Source organism: Pagrus major, chromosome 23 (genome assembly GCF_040436345.1).
Source record: "Pagrus major chromosome 23, Pma_NU_1.0".
NCBI lineage: Eukaryota > Metazoa > Chordata > Actinopteri > Spariformes > Sparidae > Pagrus > Pagrus major.
The window spans coordinates 12,597,216-12,622,114 of NC_133237.1; the positions used below are offsets into that span (position 1 = coordinate 12,597,216).

Consider the following 24,899-nt stretch of genomic DNA (forward strand, 5'->3'; position numbering starts at 1 on the left):
TACAGAGCACTGACAGTATACCGTGAATGTACTCCCTGGGGAGAGGGGTAAAAATGTTGTAAGTACACCTGACAATAGATTACAATCCAATAAACACCAAAACCACAAAGCACAGAAATTACCAATAAATTGAATCAACACCCTGACACAGCCTCAACAAAGTATTGAACATTGTAAACTTCACAAAGGTGGGAGTTATTGCAGCGCTATTGTGTTGGATCACATAAGATTATACTTGTGTTTGCGTTATTGTATCGAACACCTTTACACTAGTGTGGGACTGTGCATCAGATAGATGATGCAAATATCAGTGATAGATAGATAGATAGATAGATAGATAGATAGATAGATAGATAGATAGATAGATAGATAGATAGATAGATAGATAGATAGATAGATAGATAGATTAGACACATTACCCACATTGCAACATAGCCACTGAGTGACATCACTGGAGCCATTTTTTCAGATTACATGCAGCTTCCTCTGGAGCCAACAAAGGCTTTGTGCTACTTTTTCAAATATGTAGACCTGTAAACATGCTTTAATTTCTAAAATTGGCGGAGTTACCCTTTAACTAATAAAGTTGGACACCTAAAGCTATCTAAAGATTACTTCAACCTCATGTCGTAGCCCCACCTTATTCTTTGGGCTTCCTTGCCTTGACATTCGCCACGCTGCCAAAAATACTGATGGAACAAAAAAGAAGAAAATAAAATATATCATGTGTAATGAGGACAAAAAATGCATAATGTACTTTATTTAAATATGTTTAAAGCGCTCTGGGACCAGCTATATGACAGTTTGTGCAACGAGGCATCGGCCTTTTTTCACAGCAGACTACTTTTCATATCGGGGAAAAGAACAGGTGTTACTAATAACACTAAGGGTGGCTCCGTGTTATTCGTGTGTCCCAGTGAGCCATCAGTGTGACAATGAGCCAGCATGCACATTATCAAGACCCTGAAGCAGCTAAGTGGAATTGTGTGCTTTTCCTACTGTGACATGTCACAATGTCTTCTGTATAAAAAAATATAAATAAGTCTAATGCAAATTGCATTTAAAAGGAAAGTCATTTGGTGAACTTTAACTGAAAAAGGTCTCTCTTTAGCCAGTTTAAACAGTATTTTTTTCTAAGGCAAGTACAAGGAAAACCGCAGGTACCAGTGCATTTTCTCATTATATCTCCATTTTGTTAAGAGGACAGTAGGGCTTGGTTTTACATTTCTTTTCCTATCAGAATGTAAACTCAAGGCGTCTGCATTTTTATCAGAATGGACACTTTTTATGTGAGGTTGACACCCAAGCAAGGAACAAATGACACCCAAGTTCCAAAACATTCAGTTCAAAAGTGAGGAATCCACCTTTAGAAAATGTTGTACGGATGACTTTTCAGTCTGGATAAATGCACTGCTTCATGAGAGAGTGTAGAGATATCAAAATGCATTCACATTTGGCAAATTGCGAAATGCGTTAAAATCGCGTTTCGGGAATCAAATCTGTCAACATACAACATCAGATTTCCTGCACACACACACACACACACACACACACACACACACACACACACACACAAGCACACACACGTCTCTCTCACTAACAAACATGTCTGTCATTGAGATGGTGAATAGACATGATTCAGAAGCACTATAAGTAGCTCCTGCATTTCACTGGAGCAGCCCAATTAGTGTGTGTAGTTATGTCACGGCTCAAGCATCAGCATGGATCAATACAATCATTACTCCAATTTCCCCTCTTGTCATTAACACCCGCACAGAAACTTACTTCCACATCTGCATGCATTCACACAGACGTGTGCAAATCCTGCGAAATGGGAAATACTCCAACCGCTCGCCATTTCTCCCCTGGAATGGCGCAATATGTGCTGGTTTTGATGAAAGATGGAAATGCAGGGAAATTAAACGCTGTCACACTTTAGTGGTTGTGGTGCACACACACACACACACACACACACAGCTTGAAATGGTGGCACATTCATTCAGTGACACCTGCATCTTGTGTGATTAACAGCAGGCTCAAAATGGGGAAAAATTAAATACTGTCAATGCACAAGTTAATAGCCTACTATACTCTCAGTTACATACCTGCTCTCTCTCTCTCTCTCTCACACACACACACACACACACACACACACACACACACACACACACACACACACACCATATCTAGAAAGACACCTGCATCGGGCTGATATGAGCTCCTGTGTGTGCATCACTGCAAGGACACACACACACACACACACACACACACAAATTGTAGCTGCTTATTTTCATCTTTCTCTTGGTCTCCCCCACCTTCCCTCCCCTCCCCCTCTCCTCCTCTCCATCTCTCTCTTCTGTTTCTCTAGCGAGGCCTCTACTGCACATGCTGACATCAGCAACCAGCAGCGCCCCCTAGACACCCCCCTCAACCACTACCACCACCAACACACACCAACACACACACCTTACACAGGAATCGTATATCAAGCAAGTCCCACGCGACTGTGACATGAAATGACTAACAAATGTGACTGATGGTGATCAACAGTCTCATAAAAAGGGGGGCGCTGGCTCGTGCCCCCTCCTCTTAATTAACTATAAATTACATGTCCAGCATTTTCTGTCACCCCCGTAGCCTACCTCACATGGGCCTGCTGATGGATCCGCTGGTTACACCTTTGTCATGGGGGCTTTAACTCATGGAAACATTCAGGCGGACATATGAGTGCACATTAGGCCTACCTGATCCTCGGGCCAGGCCTACAGCAGCACCTTTTACTCACTGCACATTGCCAGGTAAAGGATATGGCCATTCGGTGATCTTTTTGGCGTATTTTCTGACGAAGTTATCCTCACTGAAAATGAACAGCGAGCGGTTGACAGTGAAGCAGTTCTGGCGCACGGGGATGGGGTTATAGAGAGCCATAGTCCGGGCTCTCTGCGCCATAGACTGCTTGTACATTCTCTGGGCCCCGGGCCCTCCAGGTGGACCGTGGCCATGCCCGTGGCCGTGTCCATGCCCGTGGCCGTGACCGTGTCCGTGTCCGTGGGGTCCTCCTTGCCTGCTACCACCGCGGCCGCCCGGGCCCCCTCCGCCGGGCCCCCCGCCGTACCTGGCCGGCACCTCATCTCCGAACCGCGCCATTCTCTGGACACCGAAAGCCAATCTTCACGAAGCAGCAGCGGAGAAGGAGACCAATGCTCAGCTGTGCATCCACACAACATTACATCCCATCTGGATCAGAACGTCTCATATGCACAACGGGTTGTCTTGTGAGCTTTTGCTGAGCACCTGCAGCCGGCGAGCAGTTCTCTGCTGGTTTCAGCAGACGAGGACGCCCATGTACCGTCTCTTCTCTGTGCGTCTCTGCCAACGGCCAATTGTGGGTGTGAGGAAATTAAATGTGTGGTCGGTTGGCTGACTGGTTACACTGTAAGGTAGTGCTGTGGGGTGTCTCAGTCTCAGTCGGTTCTGATGTCCGTGTAAAGCAGGCTTCGCCCCCAACATGAAATCATGGGGAGACTGTGGCGAGTCAACATGAATGTTTCATGTTCTCCATGGTTCATGCCTGTATCAGAGCGCACCACAGCGTCCTGCACCTCTCTGGAACATTTATGTCTTTACTCTCATGACAGCATGTAATGACAATCTCAGCGCCTCTTATATCACACAGGCCTCGGATAATAAATCAGATTGTCGAAAATAAATCCGAAAATAATGATCAGTAGTATAGCTACGGCTGTCAGCGGCGTTCAACTTGGCATGTTGGAAACGGTCGCGCTTCCGAAGACTTAAAAGGCATTGGGAAGAGAAAAGCTACGATTATTTATTTATTTTCGAAACATCCGCAATGTTTGGCACAGTGTGTGGCAATAATGTGACTCCCGCCACCTCACAGCTGTTTTACCAGAGCGCTCCGACAAGCCTTGAGACCGGGAAAATGGTGACATTTGTTAGTAACGCATCTTATTTCAAGAGTTCACAATCTCGAGTAGAAAGGAGAGAGAAAAAATACCGTTTTCCCCTGAAGCGTCGGTGTCATTGTTGTCGAGCGCTGTGGTATGGAACAATTTTTCTCAAACGAATCCGATCGCATCCTCCCTCGTTGAAACCATCATCCTCTCTCCGTCACCTGCGCGACCATCCAGAAGCTGAGCAAGGGGACACACGGACGGCGTCGTCAAAGACAAGGGTATGACGGCCGCTTCTCCGCCGTCTTACACCCTCTCATGATCTTGCTCTGGCTGTTCGAGGTGCAGCAGTGCCGAGAAAGTCCCTCACCATCCCCGCCCCGAAAAAGTCTACCTCCGTCCGCACTGATGAGCCCGAATGTCCTGGCAGAGCGTCCTTTCTCTCTCTCTCAGTGGAGTATGGTAGAGCTCTCCTCACGGCCTCCTCTCTCTTCGTCCAGCGGCCCCAAGGGGAGGAGGAGAGGGACGGACGGACGGACGGATGGATAGATGGATCGGTGAATGGAAGGAGACACACATAAAAAAAAAATTTAAAAAGGGAGGGGACCGGCTGTTTCTGTGGAATTCAGGCCGGAGTCTTTCCTGTAAACTAAATAAATCGCACCGCGCGCGAAATCGTCGCCTTTCAGTTTGTGTGAACAAGAGCGCGCGGCTGCTCGCTTCTGCAGCCGCAGCACATGACGCACGCAGCTCGTCCAACTTCTAGACGTATGTCACGGACAGAGGGATCGTGTAGCGCCTGTTTATTATTAGGCGCTTCAGTCGGACCTCTCAACTCCCAATCAGTTTCAGATAATGCCCTAAACAGCCTGTTGGCTCAGAGGGTGAGGTGACACCTGACTACTGCGCCTCTCATTTCCTTTCATCTTTGTATGCGTTTCATAAAGACCCCGTAAGCATGCTTATTATAGCCAGATGCGCGCGCGCGCGCGTGTGTGTATGTGTGTATGTGGTGGAGAGGCGGGGTGTTGGCATCATGCAGCTCGTGCAAAGATACAGCTGCAACCCAAACTGACAATGACGGCGCGCACGGGCGCGTGAGAAGAGACACGCGCGTCAAGAGTGTGCGCGCGCGAGTCTGTGAGTGTTTGTTAGGGAAGGTGGAGGGGGGGAGGCTATTCTTAGCAACAGACATTTGGAAATTAATGGACGAAGAGAGCTCTCCTACTCCTCTCCTCCTCTCCCCTCCTCCTCTCCTCTCCTCTCCTCTCCTCTCCTCTCCTCTCCTCTCCTCCTCTCCCCTCCTCCTCTCCCCTCCTCTCCTCTCCTCTCCTCTCCTCCAACTAAAAAACACCGGTGCCTGTTCACGGTGCGACCATATGTTTTGCGCAAAGATTGTCAGTGGCGTCACACAGAGCAAACAAGGGCAAGGTGGATAGACAATAAGGACTGCAGTCTTGTTTTCTTCTGATAATAAATCTGAACAACACACTAATTCTGGATGTTGTCATTTTGTGAGTGAAACATCAATCTGTGAAACCATTTTCTCCAATCAGGCAGTTCCTGAATATCGATAGTGTTTCCATCTTTGATAATCTTATCGGATTTTCTGCCAGAGCGGAGAAAGATGGCAAAGAGTGGTATCATATTCAATGAATGTCATGAGTCACTCACAACTACACCGGAAGAGGAGAGGAAGGCTGCAGGCCAAAACATCACAGGGCAACATTCTCTTAATCTATTATGTGACCTAATTGATTGACTCCAGAAATAGGCGCCTCTGTGAATGGGAAATGATCGTCCATACACGCATTTAAGGGTGACCGCGAGAGTTAATTCACCTCTCCGAGAGGCTGAGTCAGGAGAGGAACCTTGTGCGTGAGAGCGCCGATCGATACCGGCACGACCTTAAGCGTCTATCCGATATGTCATAAAGGGATCGTTTTGCTTTGTGTCCACTCGGGCAAGGATTCAGGCCGTGAGAGCGAGACTGACCCCACAGCAAGGGCATGCAAAAACACACATTGTATAGATAGATAGATAGATGGATAGATGGATAGATAGATAGATAGATAGATAGATAGATAGATAGATAGATAGATAGATAGATAGATAGATAGATAGATAGATCAGAGACATCAGAGAAATATGCAGCGTGCCATTCGGCTAGGTACCAGTTAAAGATGATGGACATAACATTAAGATCAGTTTGTTTATTCAGTCATGAAAACAAAGAGAGTTTGTTTATTATCAGTCAATGAAGATCTTTCTCTTCTGATTACAATGTACCTCCCAAAACTACAAAGTGCACCTTTAAGATTTAATGTAATTGACAATTCAGGACCATGGACAGCGCCACAAAATCAGAAATAATGCCCTTGGCTGTGTCCCAAATTACTATCTACCCACTACATAGTGGACTATATGGTGAGTTCGCCATTTTGTAGCGCTGTCCGAATGTATAGAGAGATTTATTATACCATATATCTGCATAGTTGACTCAAAATATCCCACAATGCATCGTGAAAAGTAGTGTACAACTGATGGTCGCTCACCAAGCATTATATACCATCATGCATTGCGCTGGAGGGGAAAAAAATTACCTAAGCAGTGTTTTTTTCATTTGACCAATAAGCTCAATATATAGAACTAGCTAGGTAGTAAGCAGGTGATTTCAGACACAACCCTGCTGTCATGGACAATTCAGGACCAAAGACAGTGGTGAAATTTACAGCTTTTGAGACCAAGAACACACAAATGTGCAACTCTCGGCCCGGAATGTGTGTGTGTGTTTGCGTGTGTGTGTGTCCGTGCACCTGCAGTTGGTTTGTCAGCAGGATTACACAAAAACTACAGAACTAATTTCCTCGAAACTTGGATGGAGGATGGGTCTCGGCCCAGAATAGACCCCATTAACTTTTGGTGTGGCTCCAGGAATTTTCTTCTCACTTCCGTCAACCTTTTCAAGATAGAGCATTTTAAAACATTTTTGTTTATTTCTCAGGGAACAATGCATGGATCTTGATGGAAAAAAACCCAGTAATATTTAGGTCTGAGTTAGTACAAACGGGGACTGTTGGGCCTTGGTGGAGGTAGGCACTCTGCCGGGTACTGTTCTAGTTTATCGCTGTTTTACATTTGAACGATGTTGCACTTGCTACAATGGGTGCACGTCTCATCGCAGCTGTTTAAAGAAATAAATCTTCAAACGAAAAGCAATTCATGATGCAGTGCATGGCCATTTATTTCATTCTTGATTAAAAAAAAAAACATATATTCCAATTTTGCAGGCTGTTATACTGTATCTGTGTATGAGTGTGTTCACAAATGTGTGTGTTTACACTTGGGTGTAATGATCTGTGAAATTATCTATTGCCCTTCAGAGCTGGAGCCTTTGAGGAGCAGCAGCCTTCTGTCCAAACCTGTTATTCCACACAGCCAGCACACGAAGCACTGAAGACCAACAGCTCCACGGCCACCCATGCATAAAACACTGTTACCTCACAAGAACGCATACAATGTCTCTAAAGTAGAGACAGAGACACATGATAAACTTGGTCTATTTATATCATGTTTGACTGAGAAAATGAATGCAACATGATCGGCTATCTTTGGTCCGGGGCACTGTCTTTGTGAGGTAGCCTGCACTTGATGAGGACTGAAACCACACCACGGGATGTTTTCTTTAAGACGAGTATGTACGCATAATAAATGACCCATTCTTGATTAAACAAGTTCAAAATGGGTTCAGGTTGATGATGGGTAAGTAGTTGGATTGAACAAGATGTTCAATCTCTTATATCTGCGGCCATGACCAGGGTTGGGTCAGGTTACTGGATACAAATTACATGGCAATGTTTGTAATGAGTAACGTAATCCATTGGATCACAAAAAATGTAATCTAATCTGAATACTTTTAGATTACTTTTGGATTACTTCAAAGTCCAATTTGAAAAATATCGTACTTTATATTAGAAAGATAGTGCGAACCACAAAAAATTGAGTTCCAAAACTATACATTTGTTCTCTATTCAACATTTATAGTTGGTCAATCTGATTCTGCTTATTTACTGCCACAAACTACAGTGTGGATCCTACAACACGTGGGATGCTGTTTCTTTTGCAAGAGCAGCACTTGCTCAAAATGTTCATCTTCCACTTTCAATGTGAATAAAAAGGTATGAATATTCCATCATTAAAGAAAAAAAAATATTAGTAGAGTCACCGTTAACAAAACTGGCAACCTGAGAGGAGTAACTTACTTTTATATACTGTGGAACATATTCAGCATATTTACATCACGCCATTTAAAAAGGTTTCCTAATTTTAAATGCTTTAAAGACGTAATCAAAAATGTAATCTATCAATGTAATTGTAATCCAATTACTGATTTTCTAATTTTCTGATTCTGAATCCATAACGTTCCATGTCTGTACGCTCGACCATCTGTTACTGTCCTCTTCATATTTTCAACAAAACTTCTATGACAATATTCACACTTTTCAACAGAATGTACAGGATGGAGATTATGGGCCTATTTCAGAAATAATAAGTGATTACCTTCCAGTAATGTTTTACATTCTGTTGGATGCCGAAAGCTGCGGGGAAACAATGGAAATGACAATCACAACTTTGAAAAATAAATAATGATTCAGCACAACCTACAATAGGGGATGCTCAAATGAACTAAGATACCAGCACTGAGAATTATTTGCATTTACGTCCTGTAAGCATTACTTTTAAAGTATGTTTAGACTTGGATATGCCTATATTTTGTAAATTAAATCCCACCTTTAGAGTCAAAAGACTCTGGATTGTTCTCTGTTGTTTTTTTCCTTCTCCGTCAGATGTTCAAATAGTGGGTAGCTGTGAGGCTGGTGCTCTGAGGCGAGGGCCTAAAAAGGAGTGTCGTGACTCAATGATTCATAAGGCTGAATAATTCAATGGCTGAATGCATGTAGAGCACTCCGCCCCTGCTGAACTCGGTCCTGCACAGACCCGATGCAGACTTCATGTAAACCTCTGCAAGAGTGGTCCGCATCAAACACAACAAACTGTGGTTAATAAAAAAACACAAGATAATGAAATATTACTCTGCGTGTCAGAAAAAGCTATCTCGCCATTGTCATAACACACATGTTTACATAACCAGAGTGAAAGTAAGGTAGGTGAAGTTTCAAGTCCAGCCATAGGAAATTGGGTCAGATGCTGTATTCAGTTTAGTTTGGTTTAACATAGCAAAGAGGAAGTGTAACACATGGTTTAAGGCAAACACACTACACCAAAACTGAAACATTAGGGGATAATATGATCATGAAGTGACTGAATAGAGCACATATATAAATCACATGTATAACGGACAGAGCCACACATGGAGGGTGCAGAGCATGTGGGAAGCCGTACTTTCATACTCACTCATCAGCAATCAAGGAAAAAGACCTGACAAGCAACTCTGGTGGAAGAGGAGGTGAGGGCGGTCATGAGCTGAACCGACCATGCTGTGTGTACGTATGTTAGCATCAAGAAACAAAGACTCTGCACTGATTGTATGAGCATCAGGATTTAATTAAACCACCAAAAGTAAAAGTACTCATTGTGCAGCCTCATGACCCATTTCAGAATAATGTGTTAAATTATATCATTGTTTATATCATTGTATATCGTTGTAAAAAGTATTCAAATCATACTTGAGTAAAGATATCGTGTCAAAATATTACTTTAGCAAAAGTGAAAGTCACCCATACAAATAGTACTTAAGTAAAATTTTAAAAGTATCTGATATGACATATACTGTGTAAGTGTTGTAGGGGTTGACAGAGTATGGACCTGGCCGGTTATAAGATCCGGTATTCTATTCTATTTCTGATTATCGGAGTCAGTGGTTCTGATTATTATCTGATTATCAGTTTAAAACAAGTAATCAAATAAATGTAGTAGAGTAAAAAGTAGTATATAAATATTTGCCTCTAAATGTAGCAGAGTGGATAAAGTAGCAAATAATGTAAACTTAAGAAAAGTAAAGCTATTTAAGAGCGTTCCTTGAGTAAAGTTACTTATCATTTTTTTCTGACTTTTGATGACGTGAAACCACTGAAATACTTTTTTCCTGCACACTGATGCTAACATGTATGTTTATTTTTTTAATGAATGAATAAACATAAGATCATTGAAATAAAGTTTTAGATCTTTATATTGTGAAAATATATGTTAAACCTTATTTAATGTACCCCACCAGTGCTCAGGTATTTGCGTCCTCTGCAATAACAGTGCTACAATAGCAAGATCTCAGTCCTACTTTGTTCATTTTTCATGATTTCTATTAAGTATTTTATTCTTTTATGCATAAAGATCTTTAAGATTATCTTATGATATCCTGTCTTCTTGGTGCTTATCATCGTGGGGTAATGGCAGACAGGTTCCATGCATGCACCCTCCAAACTGACCATTGCCAAGAATTTTTCTGGCTATTTTCAGTTTAATTGCATGATTCAACAGACGGCATAATGATGCCTCCAGGACAGGCTGACTGATGATGATGCAGCGAATCGTAGAAGCTTTAAATGAGAGCACCAACTGGGAATTAGAATGTGAACCCAAAACACTCATCATGGCTGGATGAATGCAATGCTGGGGGCAGCAACATGGCATCCAACAATAAAATGGGCATCACATTGGTTGTGTGTGTGTTGGAGGAGGAGGAGGAGGAGGAGGAGGAGGAGGACGGAGGGGGGGTGAGTTAGTTTTATTGTGGATGCTCACTGACCGAGACCAACAGTCGGCTCACAGAAGGAGCACTAATAATCCTTGTGTATGTATGCAGTGGATGTGTTCGGATGTGCATGTTAGCTTCGTGCTCACATGTATCAAAAGTATAATGTGTCTACGTGTGTGTGATTTAGTGGACAGACCAATGTGTGGCTCACAAAAATACACCCACATTTCCTGTTGAAATAAGCACAATGCATTTTTAAACATCTAGAATAAGTAGCACAGCTGGTCCTGTGACTGAAACCTCTGTTTTAAACGTCACAGATTCCTATGAAGGTAAAAGAGATGGCTCATTTTCTTTGTCTACCGCTGGTTTATTAACAGAGTGTTTGCCTGTAAACAAAGCAAAAGAGGGAGCAGAGGAGAGAGGGTGGTAACCTGTCCTTAAAATATAGGCCAATGTCTTTTTTTCTCTTTTTTTCTGAGGGAATCTCTGGTGGGGATGAAGTCACCATTTTATCTGCTCTCAGAACTCTCTTCTTTCTTTTTTTCCATTCTGTTTTTATTCTGTTTCAAATCTTCGAATATTTTAAAGGAGTTCCTATCTCACCTTTCGCTATGTGGGCCCATATGGTACACAGAAAATACAGAATAAGCTATTTCTTCTGTATTTAATTCTGCATCTATTCTGTTTGTCTTCTATCATTTTAAAAAAAAGTTTCTGTGTAGATTTCTTTTCCTAGATTTTTTTATACACTGGTCAATTTAGAGATTTGGGGCTATTTGCTTCAATAACATGTCTTCTCTCAGACTACTGAAAAGAAATTAGAGCCTGACTGATATTCAGTTTTTTAGGGCTGATCAATACCAATACAAGGAAGTAAAAAATTCCAATATCGATTTACCGACTGATAGCAATGATCCCTAAAATGTGTCTATCAGACAATTGTGACTAAAGTTTCGAACTGAGGCAGGACATTTATAGTGTAACAATAAACTTTATGGTCTAAAATGTGCACTGAAAAAGTAAACTTAAATAGGAAATGAATAATTCTAAATCACCATAGCATATTGTTCTGCTTCATTACTTCTACAAAATAAAGTTTTCATACCGTCGCATATACAACATATACGCAGATACTGACATATCTGTCATTTATACAAATTACTGCATATTTAATTAGACTCAATAGTCTAATTTGCATATTTAGATAAAACATCAGAAAAATTGTAGTACAAAAAAAAATAATTGTTTTTATAAGTAAATTAACAGGGGAAGTTCCGTGGTGAAAAGCTAAATAATTTACTCTAGTCACCTGCAGTGTTCGCCCTGAATTACCATCTATCTACCATTCCTTTCTGTCTGTACCTTTCTGGACTGATCAGGACAGAAGCTGTCACTCAAGTGTGTTAGATAGTGAACAAATAGGGTATTAAAATAATGAAAGTATTTATCTTAAAAAGAAAATTCAGGTACATTGTTTAATGGCTACAAGATCTTCGTGAGAGCGTTTTGTCCACACTTGGCAGTGAATGAATTAGAAACACCACTTTCTCTTTGAATGTTTTACTTTGAAAGTGTTCACCAGATGTTGGCACAGCCGGTGCGGACAATGGACCTGCGTGCACTTACAATCATGAGTGTTCACTGCCCTCCAGTGGTCAAAGCGGGGAACTGCACACGTCTGCAACACGCCTCCTGCCTCTGTGCGTTCATATCCCAAAGCTGTGAGAGGAAAGAGAGCAGAGGGGATGTTTACACTCGGTCAGCTTCTTTTGTAGCTGAGCATGGAAGACTGGATATAAAGACAATATACAAACACTGTTTGCAAGCTGTTTGCCAATAACCTCATAGAATTTAAATGTACTGATAGCAATTCAAATGTGTCCCCGCTGTCCATCATTGTGTGCTCGTCCAGCCTTCACAGTCATGGATCATTATCATGTGATATGAACAACAATAGACAATGAGTAAGTCTACATGTCATTCTAGACTTATTTAAAGCGTTTTACCGCTGGAAGACTACGTCCCCCAGCATGCACCGCGCTTTCAACATGGCGCCCCACACTACCGCTTGATTTGTGTCGACGAGACCACAGCGCGGCTGAAGGTGAACAGCAGTGCGCAGCGAGCTTTGGCTGTCGGTGTCGCAGCCGGGAGGATGAGGCCGCAGCTGGCGGTGCTGACGCGAGTCCGCAGAGCGGCTCTGTGCTCCGGTCACACGCGCCGCCTGAGCTCCTGCGCCGGCAGCGGCCTGCTGCTCCGGCGGGGCGACGCTCCGATCGTCGGGTCGAGCCCGGAGCTCGTGCAGAGACTCGGCTCTAAGGTGGAGGTGAGGACGGCCTTCATCAGTGAGGAGGAGGAGAGGGCTCTGCTGCGAGAGCTGGAGCCGGGCCTGAAGAAGAAACGCTACGAGTTTGACCACTGGGACGATGTAAGTCACGTTCAGACGCGCGTGGTAGAACAAACAGGTAGTTCGAGGACTGCCGCACCAGTTTGCAGGCTTGTCCACCTGCAGCCCCCTACACATGGATTTAATTCACTTTTGTCGGTACAATGTGTTTCCCTGTTTTAATGTAAACCCCCTTTTAAGAGTGTCCTAGTCCTATGTAAGTGCATTTACTCAAGAAGTGTACTAAAGGTGCAGTATGTAACAGTTGGCCACCTGTCACATCCACGCTCCAAAGAAATTGGGGCAGCATAGAGCTGAAGTCACGCCCCTTCCTGTGGACCCCATGGGACCTTATTTCAGAACAACTTTGTACGGGGGTGAACGGAGAAAGATAAATAATCTTTTGATCCCGCTTGAATTGTGCCATGAAACACACATATGATGTCTGTCAGTTGAAAAAAATACATCTTCAAGTCAATGAACTCTAAACAGTTTGTCGTAATTAAAAGTAATATACCATCTAGTTTTGTGTTAAACCGCTCGGTGAACTACATCGTCCCGCTCAACACACGTCAACAACACCAACATGGCTGCCAAGTAGGCGCAGAAGAAGGTGCTAAAAAAGGTGAATATCACAATAAATCTGGTCATATTGACAACTGCAGTTATCTGAAAGGAGAGTTGGTCAGTTCTGCTAATACACAGGAGCAGCTCTACAAGGTCTAAGTTACAAGTTTTGGTGACTGTTCAACAAGACAATGTCACTAACGCGACTGTTGGGTCTTTGAAAGTACGTATTTTCAGTCTTATATTTCATTAGTTTTATTTATTTATTTTTTTTATTGTTGATAAAGTTTACAAAACACACATACATACATATGTGTATGTGTGTGTGTATATATATATATATATATATATATATATATATATATACACTGTTGTGGACCAAGTACACCCCTCATCACAACACTACCCGATGGCAGTGGCCCCCCAGCAGGACAATGTGCCCTGATTCGGGAAGAAGAATGGCGGCAGGTGTTTGCAGCAGCTCGGCAGGTACTGCTGCCACACCTCTCCGAAAACAAACTGGGAGACCGCCTGATCATTACACTTAAAATCTGTGCGATCATGTTTTAACTGAAACCGAGGACTCGTCACACCTGATTGTCTTGGCCCTGTGCCTGTTGGTTCTCATGGTAACAAATGAATGTGGGGAAACTGGTCTGCTGCTTGTGAAAGCTTTTCTCTGCCCGTCACCTCCCCGGGAAACCTTGTTGGACCACTTGATTTGTGGAGTCAGTACATCCTATTAAGTCCATGTCTTGACAGGTCAGAGCTGTTTTGGCTGCACAAGGGGAACTTTCACAATATTAGGCAGGTGGTCATAATGTTATGCCTGATCGGTGTGCACTTAAAATTCCTGTGCAATGGTTTTCACTGGATCAAGGTGTCAAACAGTAAAAACAAAGTATTTCTGAACATCATCTCACAAAATGATGCCATATTGGGAAACAGAGCCACACACTCATGACAAAAGAATCATTCACGAAGGCAGCGTGTCAGAATAATGGCCTTTAAATAGAAAGATAGTGTAAAAAGATAGCGTACTAATGTATTTGAGTGAGAGTGAATTTATTGGTGCCGTGTTCGCTTCCCCACATTCAGGCTATTCACGGGTACCGTGAGACTGAGCGTGTGAGCTGGGGGGCGGCGTGTGAGGAGGTCCTGCATCGTGTCCGATCTGTAGCGTTTCCTGAGGGCAGTCCACTCCTCGGGCCTGTGCACATTCTGGATCTGGACAAGACTGGCTACATCAAGCCTCATATTGACAGTGTCAAGGTAGGTTTCCCTCTTTTTTTTTTTTTTTTTTTCAATCAACAACAATCACTAATGTCAGGTTCTCACATGGACAATATCCTCAGCACTGTAACCCTCTGGAAAAGCCTCTTTTGTGGACTGTGCTGTTATCCCAGTTGTGCTCTTCCTGTAATTCTTCCTGTCCACTATCTGATTTTTCAGTTCTGTGGTAGCACCATTGCTGGATTGAGTCTTCTGTCAGATAGCATCATGCGGTTGGTAAAAGAGGGTGCCACTGACGAATGGCTGGACCTGCTGCTGCCCCGACACTCCCTCTACATACTGAGGTTCAGTATATACTGTACTAGAAAAAAAATATGTATTTGAGTGCTTTACTTCACAACTGTAACTTAAAACAGTGCAGTCATGTTGTTCCATCCTGTCCTCTTCACAGGGACGAGGCCAGATATAACTTCACGCACGAGATCCTGAAAGATGAGGAGTCCGTGTTCAACGGAAAGAAAGTGCCTCGGCTGCGTCGTATCTCCGTCATCTGTCGCAACCTTCCGAGCTGACACCCACACTAACCTTTTTATGGTTAATGTGTTGTCACCACATGCATCAGTGATGAAGTGTCCAGGACATTCATTGCTGTTGCAACAATCTACACTGAGTGTATTATGAAATATTGATTGGGAGGTCAGGTCATACCTGTCACAGTCAAGGATACTGAATTGATCTGTTTGTCTCAAATGTATTACAGTGTTCATATTTTCATTACAGGGATTGTAATCAACCGCTTGAGTCCATTATTATGGGACTTCACTCATCTGGGCATCTTTTTAAGTTTTGCTAGTAAGCAGCACAGAGCCCACACACCAAAAAGGCCACATTTTAGACTTAGTTTTTACCCTTGGCCTAGACATTTCAAATGTGTCTTTACAGGACGTCCATCTGAGTGATCATTGTCTTGTTTTGTTTGATGCACTTCAGCCCTGAGCCTAAGCCCTTAGAAGTTAGGTCTCAGAGGCGTGTTATCTCTGCTAATACTGCAGACAGTTTTTCTGTTATGTTTGACCCTCTTTTGTTCATGGATTGCCTCGATGTGGACAATTTTATTCACTGTTTTACCAATCATTGTGTCAAAATTCTGGATTAGGTGGCACCTGTTAAATCAAACTTGTCAATACGGAAAAAAGTGTGCCCTTGGACAAATGAAGATACCCTGAGTCTGAAGAGACTATGTCGAAAGACTGAACGTCTGTGGAAATCCACTAACCTTGAGGTGCACAGACTTTATCTCAGGGATCTTGTGTCCTCATACAATGAGATGGTGGAAAATGCCAGATCTGACTATATTCGTCAACTGGTAACAGTAAAAAAGAAAAACCCCAAAGTGTTGTTTGACACGATCAGTTCTCTTGTATGTCCTGCTGCGCCAGTTACCCCTGTTTTTTGTGAAGCTGACAGCAATGCATTGTTGAGATTTTTTACTGACAAAATTAAGATGATCAAGGAGAAAATCCCTCCCCTTTTGTGTGGAACCCCTGCTGTCATTGAGCCTGTCTCCAGCTTGTGGTCCTCATTTAAGTCTGTGACTCTTGCTGATATCTCGGCACTGGTGACCAAGATGAAACCCTCCTCTTGCTCATCGGACGTCCTTCCGTGTAGGCTCTTTGTGAAAGTGTTTGATGTAATTGGCCCCTGGGTTACCAAAATGGTTAACCTCTCTCTTTCTACAGGTGTGTTTCCCAGTACATTTAAGCATGCCATAGTGGAGCCTTTACTTAAGAAGACAGGCTTAGACCCGACTGTCCTCAGTAATTTCAGGCCTATTTCAAAGCTACCACTCTTGTCTAAGATCCTAGAGAAGGTGGTCTCTGAACAGCTGTCATTATTCCTGGATCAAAGTAACATCCATGAGACGTTTCAGTCTGGTTTCCGCAAACATCACTCTATGGAGAGAGCCTTGCTAAAAGTGTCCAGTGACATTATGATGTATTTGCTGATGATATCCAGCTTTACTGCTCTTTCAAGCCAACTGAGCTCCAGAGGCTAAATTCCTTAGTTCATTGCTTGGTGGAGATAAAACAATGGCTAAGTGATAACACCTTGCAGCTAAATGTGGACAAAACAGAAACACTGGTTATTGCCCCTGATGACTCCATCCCAGGGATTTACCAGTACTTGGGTGACTTGGGCCAGTCTGTTAAACCGAGCCTAAGAAACCTGGGTGTTGTGTTTGACAAAGACATGTCATTAGTGCAACACTGCAAACAGCTGACCAAAAATTGCTTGTTTTCAACTGAGGAAAATCTCCAAACTCAGGAAAATGGTGTCACAAAATGATTTGGAGCTGATCATTCATGCTTTTGTGTCTTCGCGTCTCGCCTGCAGTTAGTGCAAAACTCTGCAGCGAGAATTCTGACCCGCTCTAATAGGAGGACTCACATAACCCCTATTCTTAAAGCTCTTCATTGGCTGCCAGTTTCCTCTAGGATCAATTTTAAAAGCTTACTTACTTACTTACAGCAAGTTTCTACCACAACCTTCCACAACAACTACGCCATCTTGGCTGTAGTTTGAAAGTCGTTTCAGTTACCTGTCACTTCTGGAGAGGATGTCAGTTTAAATGAATCATTTTTGTGTGTCCTTCTAATTCTGGATAATACAGAGACTCTGTCTAAATAAGATTAAAGTGAACTGCAGTGAAGTCTGTTGATGGTTTAAACTTGTGAATGTTGCTAAGCTCAGATCAGTTGTAGTGTGACCGCACTTTCAGAAGATTAATACATTAAGCTATGTTGAGAGTTAGAAAAGCAACTTCATCACAGAGAAAGAATTTGTTTAAAAAATAAAAAATAAAATGTGAGAATCAAATCAGCAAATGAAGACTGTCTTCGAGTAGTTTTCTAAACCACTTCTCAAGAAGGGAAACAAGAAATATCTAATCCTATTTAATGATAAATCCAAGTTTGAGATTTATGGCAGGGAGACAAGGAGACAAACAGGAAAGAGAATAATTGCACAGTGTTTCAAACCCACAGTGAAACATGGTGGTGGTATTCAAATCTGGGGCTGTTTTGCCTCCTCTGGAGTTGGACACCTGCACAGAACTGACTCCACCTTCACCAAGGAGAAGCAACACTCCATTCTTCAGAGACATGCTACACTCCCCGGTTCGCATCTTTGTAGAGAGGGATTCATACTGCAGCAGGATAATGAGCCCAAACACACCTCAAAGCTTTGCATGAACTACTTGAAGACCAAAGAAGACTAAGGAGTCCTGACTGTCTTGGACTTTCCTCCACAGTCACGTGACCTCAACCTCATTGGACATTTATGGGGCACGCCATGTGACACCACATGTAGCTGTCAAATCATGCTCGGATAACATGAAACATCAGGTTTTGCACAAACTTGCGGAGCCCATGTCAGCTTGAGCGCATGCTTACCTGACATCAAATGGTAAGATGTCCTGAAATGCACTGACTTCGCACTGAAACTGTTAAGCTGACATTATCATTTGTAAAGGAAAAAAACAAAAGGATTACATTTGAAATAGAAGTATTTCGACTAGTAGTCTGACTGTTTGACCCACATGTATTTGTAAATTTACCTTTATGAAATTTGGTCTGAAATACATGACTCAGCATGTTGTGTGAGTGTGCGGTAGGCTACATGCAGTATGTGATGTAAGAATGTAAAGTACTAATTTATCATGTGAATTAAAACATTTCTTTTATTCTGTTTATCTACCTGATATATTAAAACTGAAAAATCCTCATCCTCATCAAGTGCGATATGTATGTTTTACTTTAAACCATTCAAAAATTAACTAAAATTATCAATAGAAATGTTAAGAAATAACAGTTTTGATGTTGTTTCAAACACAACTGTGTATTTTGGTGCAGAGATATCCCCTGAAGTAAGCATGCTAACCAGCTAGCCCTTAGCCACTTTTTACCTCATGAGGTGATAGTGCTATGGTCATATATGTTTTCTTTACTAAAGTAGATTTTTATCATTTTTATTATTTCTCAAGGTACTGCAAAGGTGATAAACAATATTTTTTTATCAAGAGATAGTACTTGTATAGCCCAAGAAAGTATCACAAATGCGCAGAAAGTAGTTTTGAATGCCTTTTACTGAAGGCACTTCCAATAGTAGTCAAATGTGAACAACAGAAACCAACAAGGCAATCTGAGAGGGCAACCACGACCACTACAGGAAAACAAGCAGCCGCTTCACCCACTTGTCCCAGACCTCTCTTATGGCAGCTAGTGCGCTGTCACACGTCTCGCAGGTCTTGACTCACAGTTATCAAACTGTATCATTCTTGAGAAAGTGTGAAAGATTTTCAGTGGCTTCCACTCTCTGCATCCCAGAGACTAGATGTGGCCTCACCTCGTGACCTGTAAACTCCTGCTAAGATTAGCAACCCTATGTAGGCATGCAGGTCTATCTCATCCATGCTTTTCCAGCTGTCTCCATATTTTTGAAAGCCAATCACATGAAAACAACAGGATTTCCAGAGAGGAGACTTCAAAATTGTCAACATACAGTTACACTGAAACACGAGTGACATATAGGCTGGGTGGACATAAACATTATAGCAAGACGAAAGAACGTAAAAGACGTAACAAGACTGAAACAGACAGAGGGAGAATTAAATGGTGAGGAAAGTATAGTGGCAAAGGCAGCGACATGGGTGACGTGACATGACGTTCAGCAGCAATGGCTGGCAGAAATGTCCTTCAAAGGGATGCTTTTCACTTTATTACACTTTGAGTACATTTCACTTTTACCGGTCTTTTTTTCCCCCAAAAGTATCTATACTTCTACTCGAGTAAAGAATCTGATACAAATATTAATCTTGATATTTTCGATGGGATATTTTTGACATTTCAACTGTCTACTGTTTCTACTGCATTAATCACCTTCCCTCTCTGAAAAACATTATGTAGAAACTTACTTTAGTATCCACTAATCCACTGTTCCTGAATGAATGCCCTAATTGTGCAACCTTTTGAATACGTGCACCAACTTGTTGAATGACAAAGAATGACAGACTGGTCCTGCAGCATTCTGATGTCTGTGATGACAGACACAGACATACATAAATAACCAACCATTGATGTTCACCTTCACTTCAGCCCTGTAACACAAAGGTAAGGAACAGGAATGCATTAGAAATGTGATTTTACCTCTCTAGTCCTAATTTGTGGCAATATTATATATTAGAGCACATGTATTTATGTTTATTCAATTGATGTATTCATGGTAATGCAATGAAATCATACTTTTTTTAATCATGAAACCTTTTTTCTGTGTAGTTTTCACCATCACAAATAGTGAAGATGGAGTCGGACACCAAAGCGGGGCCAATGCGTGTGCTGGTGACTGGTGGATCTGGGATGGTGGGCAAAGCCATTGAGCATGTGGTGATGAAGGAAGGTCTGAAACTGGAGGGAGAGGAATGGATCTTCCTGGCTTCCAAGGACGCTGATCTTCGGTAATTAAGTTGCTTCAGTTTTATTTTTCTACCCGAGGCTGCCTGCAAACAAATGACATTAATGTAATTGATGCATGGTGGTGGAAAGTAACTACGTAGCTACATTTACTCAAGTGTTGCACTTGATTGCAGATGTGAGGTATATTTTTAAAGGAGTATTTCCAGTTTCTGTTACTTTCTACTTCTACTCCACTACAGTTCAGAGGCAAAGATTGTGCTTTTTACTCCCCTACATTTATTTGATAACTAAAGTTACTTTGCAGATTCAGATAATAATACAAAATCATTTAAACAAATAAAAAATGAAGTAATATTATGGATAAGATAAAATGGCTAAAATTCACTAGCTTACCAGCAGTATATGTAGAAAGAAATGCCATATTAATTTACATATAATTTGCATATTAATACAGATATTACTATTATTCAATGATATAATATGCACATGGGATTTTGTGGTTGAACTGAAAGTGTTTCATGGGCTCAGCTTGGTGTGTTTGTCCTCATCTTACTATTAATTCTGAACAATTTTGGTGCCGTTCCTGGTGTGCATTCTTTAACCGGTTCATCTTGTGAAAGTCGTTTTTATCAGCTGCCAATTGCAGTGCAGAGCTTATAAGTAAAATTAATTTGCAGTATGCTGACCCCAATATTTACAACACTTATGTAGTGATGTGAAGTGAGAAAGCACAATTAAGCTTTTGGTGCTAGAGCGAAGCATAATCCATATATATATATATATATATATATATATATATATATATATATATATATATATATATATATATATATAATGGTCTTTTTTTTTAATTCCAGCTCAGAAATTTACAATATCCACCAGACCTGGCGTTGTGGCTGGTTAACTGGCTCATCCTAAATGATCAAGAGAACATATCATTTCTAAACATTATTTTTTAATTAGTAAAATTCTCATGAACAATTAAAGACTAAAATAAATGCTTCCTTTTCTGAAAAAGAAAAAGACATTCATTAGGCTACTATCATGTATGATGTTCGGAACAATCACAACAGGTTTTTTTGTTGTCGTGTAGCTCAGCATGTCAACATTCCTGTCTGACCTGCTGGTCTTGTGGTTGCTGTGAAATCAGTCATGCTTTTCATGCGGTTGTCTCAACAGTTTCTGTTTAAACAAGCTATTGAATTAACGGCACAGTTCACCGCCCCTTCTCTCTCTAACTCAATGCTAGGTCACCCAGCAGTAGATCTCTCTTTCTCACTCTCCCTCTCTCTGCAATCAACTCAAACAAATTATTATTCAGTCGTTCAGTCAAATGAATGGATTTATAATATATAATATAAGGTGTCGCGGGTAAATAAAAATCACTCTCAGCATTGAAAAGGTTTTTAGGAAACAAGTTAAAGAGTGTCAACCAATAATTTCTGTTTCAGTGAGACTGAGAAACATCCTGGCACTGTGCCTGACATCTACCTTCATATGCTGAATAATGGACATTTCCTTTTAGGAAGACACTGGTCTACAAACATGACCCACGGAAGGGTTTCGTGAATACTTGTCAAAGCTTAGGTGTCTTTGAGGATAAAATGTTTGAATACTGAACCTTACTAAAATGTGTCATTATGAATGGCAGTTTGGCAACATCGGGGTGGTGTTAGAGAATCCGTGGCTACGCCCTTGTTAATAGCCTCAGGCATGTAATGTGTTAGCTTTGAGTCTGCTCCACTGTTGTAGGGATTAACAACCTTGCTCAGAGGAACCTAAGAAGTTGAAAAGAGTGCTACTGAGTTACAGAGATCTTTTTCTAACCTGTATGTTTTTCCAATCTCTATCCAACTTTAAACAAATGTGAACAGAGATCTCGGGCAGACCAAAGCTGTGTTCGAGAAGCACCGTCCGACTCATGTCATCCACCTTGCTGCAAAAGTTGGGGGACTCTATGAACACATGAGGGACAACCTGCTCTTTCTGGTGAGACAATGCTGGCATACCGTACATGAATGATCTACTACCACAGCTGTCTAAAATGCAAACTGTAAACTTGTGCATGTGTGAAAATATCTACGTTGTTTTTTAACTGCAATGGCCAGTCAGTGAGAGTTTAACATCTTCACAGAACGACAACCTCAGAATCAACGACAATGTACTGCAAACAGCCCATAACATGGGCGTCACCAAGGTTGTGTCTTGCCTGTCCAGTTGCATCTTCCCTGACAAAATCACATACCCCATTGATGAGACCATGGTAAGCTTTTGATTGAACCTGAATGCTCTTTCTTCTGGCAACACTCTGCCTATAAACTAATCAGTTAGGATTAATTCTCAATTCTGGTTTCTCTCAGTGACATTAATCATCAGTGTGCGATGTGAACAGAGCCATTGGCCATTGGTTTATCTTTACTTTAATTGTATTGCATATCTCTGTCATAGATACACAATGGATTACCTCACGACTCCAACTTTGGATACTCCCATGCTAAAAGGCTGATTGATATTCAGAACAGGTAAGCAGATGTGCAGTGTAAACAACAACAATACTTTTTTTTTTTTTTATCAAATCAAAGGATTGGGCACCAGAACTACTTGATTAGGTTTAGGCATCAAAACTACTTGGTCAGGTCTTGGCACCTCAACTAGGCTTTGATGCCCAAACTTCAAAGTTTGGGCTCCAAAACTACATGGTTAGGTTTAGGCAACAAAACTACATGGTTAGGTCTTGGGACCTCGACTAGGCTTTGATGCCAAAACTTCAAAGTTTGGGCACCAAAACTACTTGTCTAGGTTTAGACATCAAAATTACAAGGTAAAGTTAATGGTAATATTATGATGGTTTGGGTGCATATAGTATTGTTGGCTACAGACACCTGGGTGCTAATGGCATCCGCCTAAAGAAAAACGGGTACTAGGAAGTTTCCAGTTAAAGATGACATTTAATGCTGTTTGTTTACTGTTGGAGGCAGGAAATCGAACGTGGGTCATCTGTCGACTATGACGGCCACACATTTCATCCACTCAGCGGGTACAAAAAGTGTACATTGGCATTATTCAGTATGTTTGTGTCTATGTTGACAGGGGATACTTCGAGCAGTATGGTCATCGTTACACAGCGGTCATCCCGACCAATGTGTTTGGTCCCCATGACAACTTCAACATAGACAAAGCCCATGTGATGTCAGCGCTCATCAGCAAGACATACAAAGCCAAAAGTGAGTAAATAAGACTCACTAATCCATCTTGATACGTACAAGCTGTGAGCAGTGAATAACACATAGGAACTCATGTCTCTCTTACAGTGGAAGGAACTCCTGTGACTGTATGTGGCACTGGAGCTGCAAGAAGACTGTTCACCCTTTCTTGGGTATGATATCTATGAGCTTTAACCTGTCATGTGCGTTTACTGTATAGTATGTGGTTTAAGAATGTTAAGTATATGTTAGTGGAAAGGTATGAAGCAAATGTATCTCTGACTGTACTACGAATAAATAGGTATGATTACATTATTACATGTCAACTAAGAAAGCCTACTAGGTCTCATGATCTGTGTTTATTATCAGGACTTGGGCCGTCTGATTGTTTGGGTCCTGAGAGAATATGATGAAATTGAACCAATTATCCTCTCTGGTGAGTATAGTGCTGTGATCACCCCTCAGCCAGCATTACTATGCCCTTCTGTAGATCTTTGTGATTGTGTGATACACCAAAGAAAATGGGGAAGTTGTTGCTTCAAAACACAGAGATGCGAGACAGTCACTACATGTGCAGTTAACTCATTCACTGTTCATTTCTTTTCAGTGGGTGAAGAGGACGAGATCTCCATCAAAGACGCTGTGGAAATGATCGCAGAGGCTCTGGACTTCAAAGGCGAAATAAAGGTATCCTTTCAATATCCCCCAGTGATCCTATGACCCTGTTGTTAGTTCTAATTAAACTATGCTGTATGTAGCCTATTTAGCTCAAAACCCACATAGTTAATATCAGGTCTCTCCTTGACCCATAACATCAGTATGACACCACCCTGTCGGACGGCCAGCTGAGGAAGACAACGAGCATTGCCAAGCTAAGACGCTACCTTCCAGACTTCACCTTTACGCCAGTTAAAGAAGGTCAGAGTCCCCTGTACTGTGCATCTTAATGATACTGCTGTTGCTTTAGCATGAAATTACTTAAATGTATCTAGTCGTGCTGCATATATGGTAGCACAGAGGCAGCAGAACAAATCCATGAGGCTAATATCCAAACAAGTTCTAACATGTTGTGTTTATGATAATTTACAAATTTAATTCTGCACTGTAAGTAATGGCTTTTTCGCAATCATCATGAAATAACAAAAAACTGAGGTGCAAGTTAGTTATGTGCTACTCTAAATACAAATGAGAGCTTTAAATACATATTTGCCTGCACACTGCACCTGCTGAAGGTGACACGTTTTTGTTTTTTCTCTCCATCTAGGTATAAAGATGACCTGTGATTGGTTTGTGGCTAACTACAACAGTGCCCGGACATGAAGAGACCAAACGCTGAGCTACCAAACTACCTTTTGGTTCTGGTGTCAAGCAGATTTATATCACAATTCAATATTGGTCTATTAATCAATA

At 41.7% G+C, this 24,899-nt stretch overlaps 3 protein-coding genes across 3 annotated transcripts in view; 2 read left to right on the forward strand and 1 right to left on the reverse strand.

The window, feature by feature from the left end:
* Nucleotides 1-3,147, reverse strand: part of cacna1aa (calcium channel, voltage-dependent, P/Q type, alpha 1A subunit, a) — an 82,299-nt gene extending 79,152 nt beyond the window's left edge. The window contains exon 1 of the mRNA XM_073493878.1: nucleotides 2,810-3,147. Within this exon, the coding sequence (XP_073349979.1) occupies nucleotides 2,810-3,147 (338 nt within the window). The remainder of the gene's footprint in view (nucleotides 1-2,809) is intronic.
* Nucleotides 3,148-12,235: 9,088 nt separating this feature from the next.
* Nucleotides 12,236-17,704, forward strand: alkbh7 (alkB homolog 7). The gene is made up of 5 exons (XM_073494978.1): nucleotides 12,236-12,387; nucleotides 12,628-13,057; nucleotides 14,681-14,854; nucleotides 15,035-15,159; nucleotides 15,267-17,704. Exons 1-5 carry the CDS (start codon nucleotides 12,236-12,238, stop codon nucleotides 15,385-15,387), a joined length of 1,002 nt encoding a protein of 333 aa, XP_073351079.1. The 3' UTR covers nucleotides 15,388-17,704.
* A 2,468-nt stretch (nucleotides 17,705-20,172) lies between these two features.
* Nucleotides 20,173-24,822, forward strand: LOC141019860 (GDP-L-fucose synthase-like). The gene is made up of 10 exons (XM_073494883.1): nucleotides 20,173-20,327; nucleotides 22,161-22,275; nucleotides 22,421-22,549; nucleotides 22,735-22,808; nucleotides 23,377-23,510; nucleotides 23,598-23,662; nucleotides 23,859-23,925; nucleotides 24,097-24,176; nucleotides 24,308-24,407; nucleotides 24,754-24,822. The coding sequence occupies exons 1-10, from the start codon at nucleotides 20,173-20,175 to the stop codon at nucleotides 24,807-24,809; spliced, it is 975 nt and encodes a 324-aa protein (XP_073350984.1). The 3' UTR covers nucleotides 24,810-24,822.
* Nucleotides 24,823-24,899: the final 77 nt, after the last annotated feature.